At 35.5% G+C, this 15,987-nt stretch overlaps 1 protein-coding gene across 1 annotated transcript in view; it reads left to right on the top strand.

Moving 5' to 3' along the window:
• Positions 1–806: 806 nt before the first annotated feature.
• Positions 807–15,987, top strand: part of LOC128222690 (centrosomal protein POC5-like) — a 29,967-nt gene continuing 14,786 nt past the window's right edge. Inside the window, exons 1-11 of the mRNA XM_052931776.1 lie at positions 807–908; positions 1,916–2,020; positions 3,187–3,352; positions 3,761–3,901; positions 4,215–4,288; positions 5,033–5,143; positions 5,872–5,942; positions 6,343–6,541; positions 9,153–9,332; positions 10,299–10,467; positions 11,096–11,259. Coding sequence (XP_052787736.1) covers positions 1,934–2,020; positions 3,187–3,352; positions 3,761–3,901; positions 4,215–4,288; positions 5,033–5,143; positions 5,872–5,942; positions 6,343–6,541; positions 9,153–9,332; positions 10,299–10,467; positions 11,096–11,259 — 1,362 coding nt within the window. The 5' untranslated portion in view covers positions 807–908; positions 1,916–1,933. The remainder of the gene's footprint in view (positions 909–1,915; positions 2,021–3,186; positions 3,353–3,760; positions 3,902–4,214; positions 4,289–5,032; positions 5,144–5,871; positions 5,943–6,342; positions 6,542–9,152; positions 9,333–10,298; positions 10,468–11,095; positions 11,260–15,987) is intronic.

Genomic DNA, 15,987 nt, shown 5'->3' with positions numbered 1-15,987 from the left:
ATATACTTTTAATATAAACGTATGAGTTACCACCTTTATTAACTAGATAGATAGATCATATATGTGTTACGGACAGTCAGCGTACTCAGGCTATATGTTTTATTCTAGCAGCTGCGGCGGTACCATCCCCTGTCTTAGTTATATATATATATATATTATTGAAGAAATAATTGGAACACTACATTGTTGTTATCTCCAAAGATATGACACTACACGACTTACAATTTACTTCTATTTTCAAAGGTTTAGCTATATAGTGATGTGTTTTAATCTTACGCGTTTGCTTTCCTTGAAAACGCTATTTCTTGGGCTACTCGATGCAATTTGCTTCCTATATGATGTCATCGAACGCTAAACGTCACGAGTTCTGTGGCAGTCACTGTCATACTTATGGGTACAAATAGCAGATTTGCAATAATAATTATTTTCCTATGAAATGTTGTCTATTTGAATTCTGTACCTTACAACTTATTGAGAGGTCATCCCCGGAACAACCAAAATCTAGATTTGCAAACAGCTAGAGGACCAGTTAAGCAAAAAATACACTCTAAAATTATATCTTCTTCCACATCTCCGAATAAATAAAGTATTTTATCTAAAAAAAATCATTAACCCTTGTTCACGAAAATTTGAGACCTGTGCGTAATTTTTTTTATTTTGTTTATTGACCGTTTGGCCGTTCTGACTGAAGACGTTTTAAAAAGAGTTCATGATTTCGTTTGAACCAATAGAAATACGTGTTTTATGGCAAACTATCCAATGAAAACCACCGATAGATATTTTGTTTGCATTGTTTACAAAATGGTGGAACGGGTAGCTCTGCTTTAAATTGTAATCGTTAGATAGCGCATACAACTTGTAATTCAACGTTCGAACGTGGTGACATCTACTGTTCTGTTTACCTCAAAGTATGATTTAATGTTGACATGCTGTTCGATATAATTTTATGGAGATATCTGCAAAATTGGCACTGTCCTGTAGAACTTGTTCAAACATGATTTTTTTTTATAGAACTTGATTATTATAAGAACGTATACTGTACATCTGTATAACTATATCGAAATGATTATAGTTATAGGTGAGGTAATATATTGTTACAAATATTGTAATTTTTTTAAATTGTGGGTCAATCTCAAAGTTCCGAGTTTCGACTAGCACATCAATAAGTTATAACTGATGATACAAAAACAGTGGTTGAAATTAGCGAAAGCCGGGAAGCCCTGCACAGGTAAAATGTCTTTCAGGCTTGCTCAATTTCTGAATTTTATATAGCAGGGCTTGTTCAAAAATTTGATGCCAAGCAATAGTATAATAATTCGGGCTTGTTGATCCAAAAGTCTAATTTCGATGACTGCAAAAATAGTCAAATCACATGTACTTGACACACTTATGCATCAATGTTTTGCCCTATTCCCAAGGGATTGGCAGGCAGATCAAGAGGAGACAAACTGCAATTTTTTTTGAAATACCAACCTTGCAGAATGGAAATGTGTCAAAATCCCTGGTTTGGGAGTTTTTTCCACAGTTACCTGACATTTTGATTGCAATTTTGGCCAGTCCAGCTTACTTAATCAAGCGTTAAGGTTCCTGGGTTGATGTCTTGGTCTGGGAATTATAAAAATGTGTTTTTGTTTTCGGATGCTCTGAATAAACAATTTGAATAACAAAAACTTTCAATGTCTATTGTTTTAGTGGTTTAAGAATTCTGCATATCAAATCTACAAAATAATCTTTTTATAAAATCATTTAAAAAAAATATATGCATTGAATTTTGTGTAACTCTCTAAAACTTTTGTAAAATATTAAAAAATAGCGATTATATTTGTGTTTTGTTATCAATGGACCTGAGATCCTCATGAATCTATTCTGGGGTTAATATGGTTGTATAATAATATATTTTATGTACAATTTACAGAATTAATCATCATTCAAGATGTCATTTGTGAGTTCTGCGAGTGACGTCAGCATCCCGGACATGCCACCCTTGTCCCCAGGGAGCAGTGTCTCGACCAGACTTCAGGTAACAATGAAAACACAACTTTGCAACAGTGTTGAGTCAGACATTTGAGTTAAGTAATGCTTAAAGGTTATTACTGTGCACTTTCTTTATAAAAAAGCTTGCCTGGCTTGTCACAGTCACCGAGCCTATTTATTTAATAATTGCATACAAAAATGCTTAGTGATTGAGATTATTTGTTTGCTACTGATAAAGCATCAGTTTAAATCTACCAATGCACCTGATTAAAATTGATAACGGCTGACTTACCAAAATAAACGAACAGCAGATTTTAAAAAAACACTGTCATCCAATCAGATAAAATATTTTTACCATCACTAAGTTACGTAAGTAATGTTCTTAATTGGTAACTGACCCAATGACTTCAGATAATAAATATATGTTATTTGGTTAGAGTATTTCATAGGAATAGGCACCTGCAGCCAATCAATATTTTATAGGATTTCTTGCTTGGGGCCAATCAATTTTTTTTCAAAATAGAGGGCTGATTGTTCAGTACTTTGTTTAAGTTGACAATGTTGTGAACATTATCGTTACTGGTCTGGAAGTTTAATAGATACAATTTTGATTTTCTGTATTTCTAACAAAGTTTGAAACCTCTGTTTCAGCTGTTGTTTATATTCAAATATTAACTATTGTAGCACTTCATCAAATATTTCACATTTAAAAATTAACGACGATGTCATTAATCTCGTTGTGGGCTAACCACAATAAATAACGGTACATTTGTCTTGCGTGGTTTTAAAAAAAAACTTCTCATTCAGGTCACCAACCCCTGAAATAGTCGCATAACAGTACATTTTTATAGCCTTGTACAGTTCAACCCCGTTGGCTCAAACTCCCAGGGACCGGCACAAATACCTCTAACCTCGGAAAATTCGAGCCAAGAGGAATTGTTTACCTTCAGTATAAAGATTCGGTCCTTTACATCTAGTTCGAGCCAACGAGAAATTCGAGCCAAGCGAGTTCGAACCAACAGGGTTCGACAGTAGTTTAAAAAGCTAATCATTGAAGATTACCTAAATGCCATTCTGCATTGATGACAATATAGTTCTAACATGGAGTAATAATAAAAAAAACCTATCCTACCTGTTTTTGGACAAGATATAACCCTTACCAAACCATTTATTTCTTTTGCATTATTGCCAAAAATCTTTTCTATATTACAGGATGAATATGATGAGCTTCTGAAGTTTGCAGTTGTTATACCGAAGTATGACCCTAATCAGCTACCTCAGACATTGATGGACCCTCGGGAATCCTTCCTGCAGATGAGCCAGCGTTCGGCATCTAGACGTGAACCGCCCTCACAGTCTAGGCAACAGGAGGATGATGGTATGTTGGGTTTTTAAGGTATTGGCGTAGCCTTGATGTTATAATGTAGATGCCAGTGTTGTTGTGCAAAAATTTGAACCTTTTACAAGACTCGAAAACTTTTTCAGATAGTCATATGCTTCTAATGGCAACATACATGTGTGTACCTTTGCCCATTTCTCTCAGTCTAAAATAATTGTAAAGTTATAACCATTGACTGATGAAGGAAAATGGGCTAGTGTTGGTTTATGCTTGTAGTGCTTGAGTCAATATGTACAAAGTTATGTTTAATTTAAATAATTCTTAATAAAGTTGTTGGAATACGCACCAGCAATGTTATACAATCTGGTTTGTTGTTACAAAAGTATAATTTTAATGACTGATGACACATTATTGTCTTAAACTTTTATTGTAACCTCTATTTCACAGAGCTGTCTGATGCGACAGATGTGACCCCTATCAACACTGGCCGGTCCCCGAGAGTAGAGCCCCTCCCTGACTTTGGGGGTCATAGCCCCATTGGGTCCCAGGCCCGCGATACCAGTGATATTGAGGAGGAGCGACCCCATGGTGGGTGAAACTTCAAGGGGATTTTAAACGATTTTGTCCATTTACATGCTATATTATAACATCTTTATATTTAGGGCAAGTGGCCTTCATCATATAAACTTTCAATTTTATTATCTCAACAAAACCTGTGTTTTTAATATGTGAGTGTTGTAGTTTTTTGGCACGCAAACATGATCATTTTAGACTACTTATGCCTTCTGGCATGATCTCTAAGAGGGATAAAAAGCCTCGGAAAATTTCATCTATAATGGGCATTAACAATGAAAACAATATTTAAATTTTTCATATGCTTGACATTTTATGTATGTTGCAGACCCAATCCCCAGTCACTACCTGGTTTCGCGGGGCTCCTCTAGGAGTTCTGGGCCCAGAGATCGAGAAAGGGAGGTAAATACACTGTAGCCACAGTTTGCACTAGTTTTACATAATTTTATTTATTTTTTTAGCTAATTTTATTTTTTAGAAATAATTGTGTTGCATAGCCTTGGTGTCCTCTTTGTTCTTCATGGTGTAAACATGTTGGCCCTTAAAACCATTCAAAATACCATAATAATTATTATGAAATGTGCTGCAATTATTCACACATGGTACTATCCACATGTAATATGGAAAACATTGTAGTATTTTATATTCTTGCAAACCTGACCAGTGTTTCTTGTCATGTGACCAGTGCTGGAAAAAATAATTCCACCCCATGTAAGTGAATGAGCTGCTTCAACATGCCAATTTAAAATATTTAATGTATAATTTTATGAAAACTAATTCTTGATGTTTCAAAAAAGCAAGTTCAAATAAATGGTTAGTCGAAAAGGAAAATTACCTTACAAAATCGGATTTTTCAAACTCTTTAAAAAAAAATCGGACATTGTTTGAAACTCTGATTTTAAATCAGATGTGACCTATTTTGCAATTTTTCAAGGCGAGAAAAGCTTGTTTGTTCAGTACTTTTTTGTATAAGTGTTACATTTTCTGTGTCTGCACCTAAATTACTTTCAATTGATGCCAAAACAATATGGAGTCGCAAGGCATTCCCATATTTGTTTGTATGATACCTTAACTGAGCGAACAAATGATTTATATCCAAACCTCCTACCCTTTAACTGAGCGAACTAATGACTTATATCCATACAGGAGGTTATTGGAGAATATGAGAAGGTTTACACAGCAACAGTTGATCCGGACGTAGCCAAGATGGAGAACATGATGGACCAGTGGTGTCTCGACCTCAAACGCAATGTCATTGTACGTGTACATGGGTTGTATTCTTTATCGAGTGTTCAACCTTCAAATAAAGCCCAGGGCCTGTATTCTTAAAGCATTTTAAGTAATTTTCTATCATACATCACTTTCCTTATTTCAGTACAGTACCGGTATTTTTCTGTTCTTATGATATTAGAACATTATATTTTACACCTCAACTTTTATTCCTTCTATGAACAACCTTTTGGCAAATGGGAATATTTTCTGCTGAACACAACTTCTTCGGATATATTTCGCAAATGACTGCATATTGATAGAAATAAATTACCGGTTCAATTGTTTGTATTTTAGTAACAGGCCACAATGTTTTTTTAATCAACATTTTGAAAAGAGTTAATTTATGATTTGTTAAATGAATTGTCGCGTTTCAATTTTATGTTTAAAAATGATTTTATTTTTGACTATACATTCGGATATGGAAGTTTATTTATAGACAAAAGCAAAGCAAACATTCTCAATTATAGTACAATACACAGTTATACCCAAAAGTCACATAAAATGCCAGATACAATTGAAATATGTAATTGTTGAATGAACAATACTGATATAGAAATACATACTTCCATGAATTGAATCATTTATACACTAAGGACCGCAGTATAGGTTGCCACAAAAAAATGTTTTGATTTATGATGCTTTAAGTAAAACTAGTTAAACATAATCATACATTAATTTAAAAAACATTTTTTTAAACATTATTTATATAACAGGCCGAGTTCAGCCATTCAAAGATCAGGATCGTAGAGCAAGGGAGATTACAACTCATCAAAGAACAAGAAAGGTAACAGCATTATTGTAGTCATTTACTGCCCTTTTATTGAAAGTTCCAACTGTGAAAAACTATTTCCGTCATAGATACTAGTGTATGCATTTCACAAAACTAATGCACTCTAAAATTAAAGTAGATCTTTCTCACAGAAAGACATTTTATACCTGTGTATTATGAAATAAAAAGTGTATTACACTTCAGAGTTACAGTGTTTGTTGCCTGATTAAGAGTTGAGTTATTTTGAATGTAGTATTCCTACACATGGGAGTTACCAACCATGCTTTCTTAGATAATAAAACATTGTTATGCATACTTTACAGACACAAAGTATTTCAATTCTAACATGACAGATTAAATTGAATATTTTGGTAAAAGAAGACCCAATCTATCTTTATCCATACCCACCTTATAGACACGCATCCGAAAAGACCAAACTTCTTGAAGAAATGGACAGCCTTAAAGAACTACTTGCCACCTATGAGAAATCGATCATGCGTAAAGACCAAGTCATCTCAAACCTGACCAATGCCCTACAGAAACAGCGGGACCGGGTCGAGATGACAAAGACATTTTGTGAATGGAAGATGAAACATAATGACATGAAGAGAGAAGTATGTGTTGTACAGGGCCCTTATGGTACCTTTTCAGGACCCTCAATCTACCTTTTTAGTGCTCTCAAGCTACTTTTTTTCATGGGCCCTTAATCTATCTTTTCCCAAGGCCCTCAATCTACCTTCTTCAAGGCCTATCATTCAACCTCTTTCATGTCCAACAATCTGCATTTTCGGGACCCTCAACCTGCTTTCAAGGCCCTCAAGAAGCCTTATTAATGGGCTCTCAACCTACCTTTTTATGCCCCCGAAGGTGGGCATATTAAAATCGCACCGTCAATCCGTCCGTCCGGCTCTGTAACTTTCCCTTGTATGGACAGATTTTAAAATAACTTGCCAAATGTGTTCCACATACCAAGACGACGTGTCGCGTGCAAGACCCGTGTCCCTACCTCAAAGGTCAAGGTCACACTTAGTGTTTATTCACAATGGAGTGCTGCATATAAGGATATAGAGTATAGGTTGTCGTGTCCGGGCTGTTACTTTTTTTTGTATGGACAGATTTTACAATGACTTGCCACATGTGTTCCACATACCAAGACGACGTGTCGCGTGCAAGACCTGTGTCCCTACCTCAAAGGTCAATGTCACACTTAGTGTTTATTTACAATAGAGTGCTGCATATAAGGACATAGAGTATAGGTTGTCGTGTCCGGGCTGTAACTTTCTCTTGTATGGACAGATTTTAAAATAACTTGCCACATGTGTTTCACATACCAAGACGACGTGTCGCGTGCAAGACCCGTGTCCCTACCTCAAAGGTCAAGGTCACCCTTAGTGTTTATTTACAATGGAGTGCTGCATATAAGGACATAGAGTATAGGTTGTCCTGTCCGGGCTGTAACTTTCCCTTGTATGGACAGATTTTAAAATAACTTGCCACATGTGTTCCACATACCAAGACGACGTGTCGCGTGCAAGACCTGTGTCCCTACCTCAAAGGTCAAGGTCACACTTAGTGTTTATTCACAATGGAGTGCTGCATATAAGGACATAGAGTATAGGTTGTCGTGTCCGGGCTGTAACTTTCTCTTGTATGGACAGATTTTAAAGTAACTTGCCACATGTGTTCCACATACCAAGACAACGTGTCGCGTGCAAGACTCGTGTCCCTGCCTCAAAGGTCAAGGTCACACATAGTGTTTATTTACAATGGAGTGCTGCATATAAGGACATAGAGTATAGGTTGTCGTGTCCGGGCTGTAACTTTCCCTTGTATGGACAGATTTTAAAATCACTTGCTACATGTATTCCACATACCAAGACGACGTGTCGTGTGCAAGACCCATGTCCCTACCTCTAAGGTGAAAGATACACTAAGTGTTTATTCACAAGGGAATTCTGAATATAAGGACATAACAGTGTAGGTTGTCAAGTATGGGTGGTATTTTTTTATGTTTAGAGGCAATTTAAAATAACTTGCCATATGTATTTGACACGTAAAGGCAAGATCAACTTTTCATGTACTGACCTTGTTCGTAGGTCAATGTCACATTCGGGGGCATTCGTCACACGACAGCTCTTGTTATTGCTTTCAATCTACCTTTTTATGGGCCCTCAACCATAAAGATTTCAGGGCCCTCAATCTACCTCTTTCAGGGCCCTTAATCTTCTTTTTTCAAGTTCCTCAGTCTGCATTTTCAGGGCCCTCAAGCCCTCATTTGGCCTTTTTCTGGGCCCTAAATCTACCCTTTTAAGGTCTCTCAATCTAACTTTTTTTCAGGGCTCTCAATCTGAAAGATTTCAGGGCCATCAATCAACCTTTTATATGTCCCTTAATCTACCTTTCTAGGGCCTTTTACAGGGTTCTCAATGAAACTTTTTCAGAGCCCTCAATGTACCCAAATGTAGCACTGTTTCCCACTAACAAACATTTTCAGGTAAAAGGGTTGTGATTTCATTTTAGGATATAAATGGCAATCGCTGTTGACAGACTGAAATGTCGTCAATACTGTAAAACAGTTTCTGCCCATCAAATAGGGAAATCCTTGTCTGCTTAGATATTGATTGTAGACAATCTTTAACCATGACTGAGCTAGTGCATAATTTACATAAGTTCGAGCTAGCAACGTTGTCAAGTATCATATACATTCCGTACCTTTAAAGGTTAGCTGATGTGAAAGACATTTCTATGAAAACATTGAACTTTGTCAGTTTGTGGACAGCTGGTTCATAACTTAAAAGGTCATATTTTTGTTGTAAACAGTTTGATATTTTAAAGCCCACCAGTTGTTTTTAATGTTCTGCAAACATCCTTGAACAATCCTTTAGGTCAGTAGAGGTGGAATGCGTCTTTATTTTATATACATTTGTACATGTAATGACCTTTCATAAGAACATGAAGCTGTGATGTAATTTAAAATGATATAGCAAAATTATTTCTTTGTAAAAAAGCAAGAACTCCCTTGTTTTATAATCTTCATTACATAATGATAAAATATGATATCTTTTTAAAATCCGAAAAAAAACTTAGAAATTAACAAATTAGACCAAAGCTTAGTCCCATTATAAGGGTCCTATTATAAGCGTCTTGTTATAGGCACTTTCAAGAAATTGTGGCCATGATGTTATTGACTCTTTGATAAAACGTTTTATTCACTTCATATTTCAGAACTTCTGCTCAATGCTGGCTCGGAAGCACCATGAGCGGTGCCTGTCTCGGCGTGTATGGGACGCCTGGCACTCAGTCATTGAGACAAAATGGCGGGTGAGAATTGAGAAGGCATGTCAGGCGAAGGCTCAGGAGGTCTGTGTGCAACTCAGAGAGGACTATGATGCTAAACTAGCTCAGGTGAGGATAACTTTACGAGAGAAAAATAAAACCAGGGTTAAATACCTATCACAGTCTGGTGAACATGCAGTGGGTCTTGAGCCATATTCACAAAGCTTTTAAGTAAATGAATTCAACTGAGTAGAAAACCAACAATGTTCTTACTGTAAAAATATGAAAAAGGTCAAAATAGTAAATGCATGAGAATAGATTTGAGGAAAAAGTGAGTGCTCCCGGACCCAATTTAGGAATAGTCTCATGTCTGAGTCATTTACACTCAAAATTGTCTAGTAAACATGTATTTCATCTGAGCCCATGTCTCAATGCTTTCATAATGATCCAGTTGCCGGGAAGAAAAACCAGCAAAAAGTGTTGGCCTACCTGGCTCCTTTTGCCCCTTTAATACCTGATAGGGGATGTCCCCCAACCTCGGTCTAATTTCAGCAATTATCAGCAAAAATATTGCTACGGTACTTTCAAATAAAATAAACAACTTGTGTTTAGAGACAGACTCAATCTATGTTCAGACTCAAAACTGAAAAATCTTAAATTCATTGAAACTTCATTGTTGATGCTGAATTTTGCTTAAAAGATTACCATTCGAATGTTTCACTATGATTTAATTTGTAAAAGAAATGCAATCATAAAAAATGTCTTAATAAAAGCACATAAGTTGCAATTTTTGATGTTAGCAAATATCAAATATCTCTTAACACTATGTTATGCAATTTTTGATGTTAGCAAATATCAAATATCTCTTAACACTTTGAAAAACATCAATTTGATATGCTGTATCATGAAATTAATTCAGAAAAATATTCACAAAAAAAAAATAATAATCATAATGAAGATTTAAAACAATTGTTTTGCTGGCAGCAGGGATTGAACATCATACAGGAAGTAAGTTTTTTTATCTGGTAAAAGCTTGCAGTCATTTGCAATCTCTGTTTTTTGTAAATAGCTTTTAAATGAATAACCTATCAACAGGTAAATGATGAACTAGCAGCTGCCCAGCGTGAGGTAGCGTTCATGCGGCAGGAGCGAGAACGCTACGAGGAGATGATGAAGAAAGCATTTATGCGCGGCGTGTGTGCCCTTAACATTGAAGCTATGTCAATCTTCCACAATGGGGAAGAAAAAGAAAACAGGGATACAGGTGAGATTTTGTTTGAATTGTTTAAACAGGGAATTAGGTTGGTCAGTTTACATGTCCCAGCTGTCGAAACAATGGCCAAATGGTGATATCACCATTTAAAGATGCACTCTTACTCCCAAACAACAGGTAATTCAATTAATACAGTTGTTTTATTTTACCGAAAAGGATTGATAAATATAAAAAATAATGGTTATTATGAAGGATACCTGTGTTTAAATTGAAAGAAATGTGCAGAAAACACAGTATTTCTAGCTTTAATGTGAGACGATAGTTGATTACTGTAAATCTTAGACCAACCAGTCATTTAATATCTGCATTTTCAACTATTAAATACATGGTTAGAATCTTGTTATCAGAAATTTATGTTTTCCATAAATTCATTATTAAGTACGGTAAGTACTAGGACCTATTAACCATAGGTCCGTGATAAGTAGTGAAAGGTTCATCAATCATAACTTATGTTTGTTATACATGTGTATGTATTGATTTTAAATATGAGTGTCACTTAAAAAAAAATCTTGATGTTATTGTGTGTATATGTACTTTGAGATTTTTTCCTGATACAAAGGTCTTAAGTTTAACACTAATCACATATCACTTCTGTTAATAAATGTATTCTCCATTTTAGTTTCAAACCATCCTGATGATGTTAATATGGAGGGCAGTCTTCCAGAGAAAGATTACGGTGGTGGGAAAACCCTTCCTGCTCAAACCACTGCCCCACAAGTCATTGTTGAGAGGATAGTTACTAGTGAGGGGTCCCGTCCTACTACGATACAGTCAAAACCACAGGTTAGAAATGATGATGTTTGTTATGTATACAGGCTTGGTAGAACCCTTTACCCTCAAATAGCTGCCCCACAGGTCACTGCGGATATGTTTGTCACAAGTACTCCGGCACAAACTAAATTCCAGGTAAAATGTACATGTAAGCATGGGTTAACTGTTTCAATCGGAACACCTCTGCCATTTTCCATCGATAACAACCATGGATGTTTATGTAAGACTTCTTAACATTTAACTACGCTGCAAGTAGATCGCAAAGTAATATTAATTTAGCAGTTTAACTTTAATAATGACTTTACTCTTAGGAATCTTGGTTACTTATGCAATAATACACTTCACTGGCAATCAATTTATACTTAGTACTAATACATACACATTAAAACACCACAGTTAAATAATACTATTATTTAGAATTTTAAGAACTACTTCTACTGATGTACGGGCATACATCTGAAGTTATGAGAAAATGTCCAAATTTGGTGAAAATTTGACTGAGAGAACTTGAAATGGGTGCAAAGATGTGTAGAACTGTCCCATTTGATGCTTAGAATGCCATTTGAGTCAAGGTTCAGTTCAAAAACCTCAAAGAATGGCATTTTGGGCCAAAACGCCTTAGAAAATACAGACGCACAGGCACTTGGGTGACAGGCAGTGAAACTGGAAAACCTGACACAGACTATCAGACTGAGCTAGCTTTGGGTGTATTTATGTATGAAGGACTAATCGAAAGTGTTTTTCATAAAAAATGCAGGGACGGGTTTAGTTATAAGGGACCAAACTGCTTTGTTTAAAAAGTGTTATTTTTGGTAAGTAATGTATTGCATTTCACTATTTCTGGCAAATGTTCACAATTAAATGCATTTATCTTGTCCGGTTGATCAAAATATGCTATTTCTTGGTTTTCACAACTTTTGCCTATTTTTTTTTTTAAAATGAGTCGTCTGCAATTGTACGAGCACTGAAAATGTCCAAATTTGGTGAAAATTTGACTGCGAGAACTTGAAATGGGTGCAAAGATGTGTAGAACTGACCCATTTGATGCTTAGAATGCCATTTGAGTCAAGGTTCAGTTGAAAAACCTCAAAGAATGGCATTTTGGGCCAAAACGCCTTAGAAAATACAGACGCACAGGCACTTGGGTGACAGGCAGTGAAACTGGAAAACCTGACACAGACTATCAGATTGAGCTAGCTTTGAGTGTATTTATGTATGAAGGACTAATCGAAAGTGTTTTTCATAAAAAATGCAGGGACAGGTTTAGTTATAGGAATGACGTCACCATTACGTCATATGTACTTCCGTTGTGTGGAAAATTCTCAAAAAAATAAATGTTCTTATGATTGATAGACATGTTTTCACATGCTCAATACACTGTCAATCAAAACTATCATTATTCCTGAAACTTTTATACCTTAAGTATCTATTCTTGCTTGATTTATCATTTAGAGTAGAGATTAAAGCATAAACCGCTGCCCTATAGTTGAAAGGTCATTTTGGAAGATCTGTCATGGCGGACGGTACAATTTTTAGAGTTTGTTTTTCAAGTGGAGTGATTTTTCTGAGGAATAACTTGACCCCCCTTTTTTATTGGCTTAAAAGGTAATTTAAACTTGTACTTTAAGAATATATGTGGTTATCATAGCCTGCATTCGCTCGAAATGCCTTTAAATGTTGTCTAAAAATTATAATTTTACATTGAATTACATAGGGAATAACAATGGTGGTGTGTAACCAAAACCAGATATTAGTTATAATTCATGTATACAGGCTAGGTAAAACCCTTCCCCAGCAAACAACTGCCCAACAAATCACAGAGGAGTTGATTGGTCACTGTGTAGTGTCCTTGGAGCTTTGTATTAAGACTCCTAAGATAAAGGATGTGATTTGTCCGCAAATTCGCGGAATTCCGCGGATCTTATGGCCCCAGAGACCCCCCCCCCCCCCCAAAAAAAAAAAAAAAAAAAAAAATAAATAAATTAAAAAAAATAATATATATATTATTTTTTTTACCTGAAAAAAATTATTTGGTTACTTTTAGTTGTTTAAGTTAAAATTCCAGTTTGCTTCAAATTTAAAGTCGGGAGAGCCCTCAAAAGAGCATCTAAAAAGCCATTTTTTCTTCTACAGCAGTGCGCTTTTGATCCAAAGAGCGCCCCATAAACCCATGGCTGAAAATGTTTCAGCCCTCTGGCTGCCAGGTCAATCACATCCCTGTAAGAGCAGTAGTACTGCCGTGATGTAGACCTCGACCAGGTACGAACTTGATCCAAGGATCATTAATGCAACAACTCGTTATCTCCATGTCACAAAATAAACTTTAGATGTATCACATGCACTGTCTCTATCATAATATATATCATTTATTTCATGTAAAAAAAAAAGAAGATACGGTCAATCTTTCGAAAATAAGTTGGCATTGATGACTCATTCAACTTTGTTTTTTGATGAGCATGAAAAATGTACAACTTTTTTGTGCATTTCAACAAGAATCACATACAACATCCCTTTCTTTAGGTGTAAAAAATAATTGTTTTCGATTTCACTTTCTAAATATAGGTTAGGTTTGATCTTTTTTTAGTAAAGTCAGGCCTTTGCCTGCCCATTTCGAAAAAAAGACCCTACACAATTTGGGAACATTTACGTTGCAAACAATGCCATTTTGAGAAGAAATTATAGCTTTACATAAAAAAATGAAAATTTTACACTTAACAGAACAAGCTTTTCTGTCTTCTGTAAATGTAGAAATTATTAAGATATTAGTTTCTTCTTCCTCTTTCAAAAGACCTGAAATGGCTGAAATATCAATCCATGTAAGTATAAATATGTATTGCAATAAATCATGACAGTTAATATTGCATATTGATCTCTGAATGTGATGAAAAACAAGATCTGATTGTCAATAATCCCCAAAACTAAATTACATCACACAATTCATTAAGATGTTGAATGAATCATTACATGCAAAAAGACTTTCATGAAAAAAAATGTTGTTGTTTTTTTACTTTTGATTGGGATTTTTTTTGGCCAGATTGGGAAAATTATCACATTTTGCTAGTGGAATGGGTCCATTAATCGGACCCGTGGGAACTATAGAAAAAGGCCTGACAGTTGTGTCATTATATCATTTTCACACAGAGAGCTGGCTGTGGCCATATCATATGACTACATTAACACATCTTTCTCCGGTAAGGAATTGCCGAAAATTAATCCTAAAGAAGAACAATAACGGTCATAAAAAAATATCTACTGGCATGTCCAAATATTAATGTAGGTCTAGAAACCAAATCCCAACAGTTGTTTTTTTAAGCCTGAATGGAAAAGAAATAATGTCTCTTTGATTTATCTTTCTTTTTCAAAAACATTTAATTTTCACAAAAATGGCATTCTTTTAACAAATATGGCAATGAGGGCATCTTGAGTCAAAAGTCACTGGTTTTATAAACCTATAAAGTTATATTTAATTCAGCTAATTATGTACCAGTCAATTGTAACCACGGCCCCCCAGGTCCGGGGGATAGCGGGGACTTTGACTTTTGGTCCAGCCAAGCCCGGGTAAAATCCAAGCCCTGCGGGGACAAACTGCTGGTAAAATCCCCGCCAAATGCCCACACACCCCAGGGACCCTAGGTAAGGCTCATTCCCCGCTATTTTGGGCACGAAGGCAAAATCTCCGCTCACAATCGGCACTGCGAGACCACCTGGTAGGTAAAAACACGGCCCATTCCCCTGGTCATTCCTTATAATTTGAAAGGGAACCTGTTTGTATACATATTATTCAAATATTGTGATCTAGAATAAATCTATGGAAGTAAAGTACTATGAATCATTACATTTATGACAAACTTTTTTCCCCAGAATTGTCATAAATCAAATGCCTGCGTTTCATATTTGGTATTGCTTAATTTTATCTTTTAGTTGTTGTATGTTTAAAGTGAATACACTTTAGTTGTGTACTGGTGTCGGGGAATGTACATTCCCAGGAATTGAGGGTGTTTATTTACATTTATTCACAGTTTCTCATATATTTGTTTACCTTTATTCACAGTTTCTCATATGTAACGTTTGTTTACCTTTATTCACAGTTTGTTCGCCAGTACAGACAGTTTTCTATTTGTTTATTCACCGGTATAGACAGTTTTTTATAAGTTGGTTGACCACCAGCTTTTTTTGTATTCATGTACATTTCAATTTTTGTCTACACATCGTTCTGGGTTTTTTTCCTGCAATTTCCTTGTAACAAAGTTAAGGGGTCGAGTACAAATAAATGTTTCATTTTATCCAGCAATTGACGATTATAATGTTGAATTTTGATTATAATAAGGATACCCCATTATCTGTAGTATAAGTTGAAGGGCAATTTCTCGCTGATAGCTTAATTATATATAAAGAAAATTACCTAACATATATATGGATACCTTTATTACAGTTTTTTATTCCAACTGCAATGGATGTGAAATGGTATATTTTAGCAATCTTTCAAAACCTTGAGTTTGTTAGTACAGTTGAAACCTGTTGGCTTGGTATTACTCGGCTCTTAGTTATAATAACCTCGTTGGCTCGAACTTGATGAAAAGGCCCATTTTCTTTTAACTATATGTAAGCATTTCTGCTTGGCTCAATATTCGCGAGGTTCAAAGTATTTTGGCCTGTCCCTGGGATAGGGAACCAACAGGTTTGACTGTAATGTAATTTTGGTACATGTTTTTACATTCATGTAGAATAGTATAGGGTCCA

Source organism: Mya arenaria, chromosome 17 (genome assembly GCF_026914265.1).
Source record: "Mya arenaria isolate MELC-2E11 chromosome 17, ASM2691426v1".
Taxonomy (NCBI): Eukaryota; Metazoa; Mollusca; class Bivalvia; order Myida; family Myidae; genus Mya; species Mya arenaria.
This window is presented reverse-complemented; position numbering and strand designations above follow the sequence as displayed.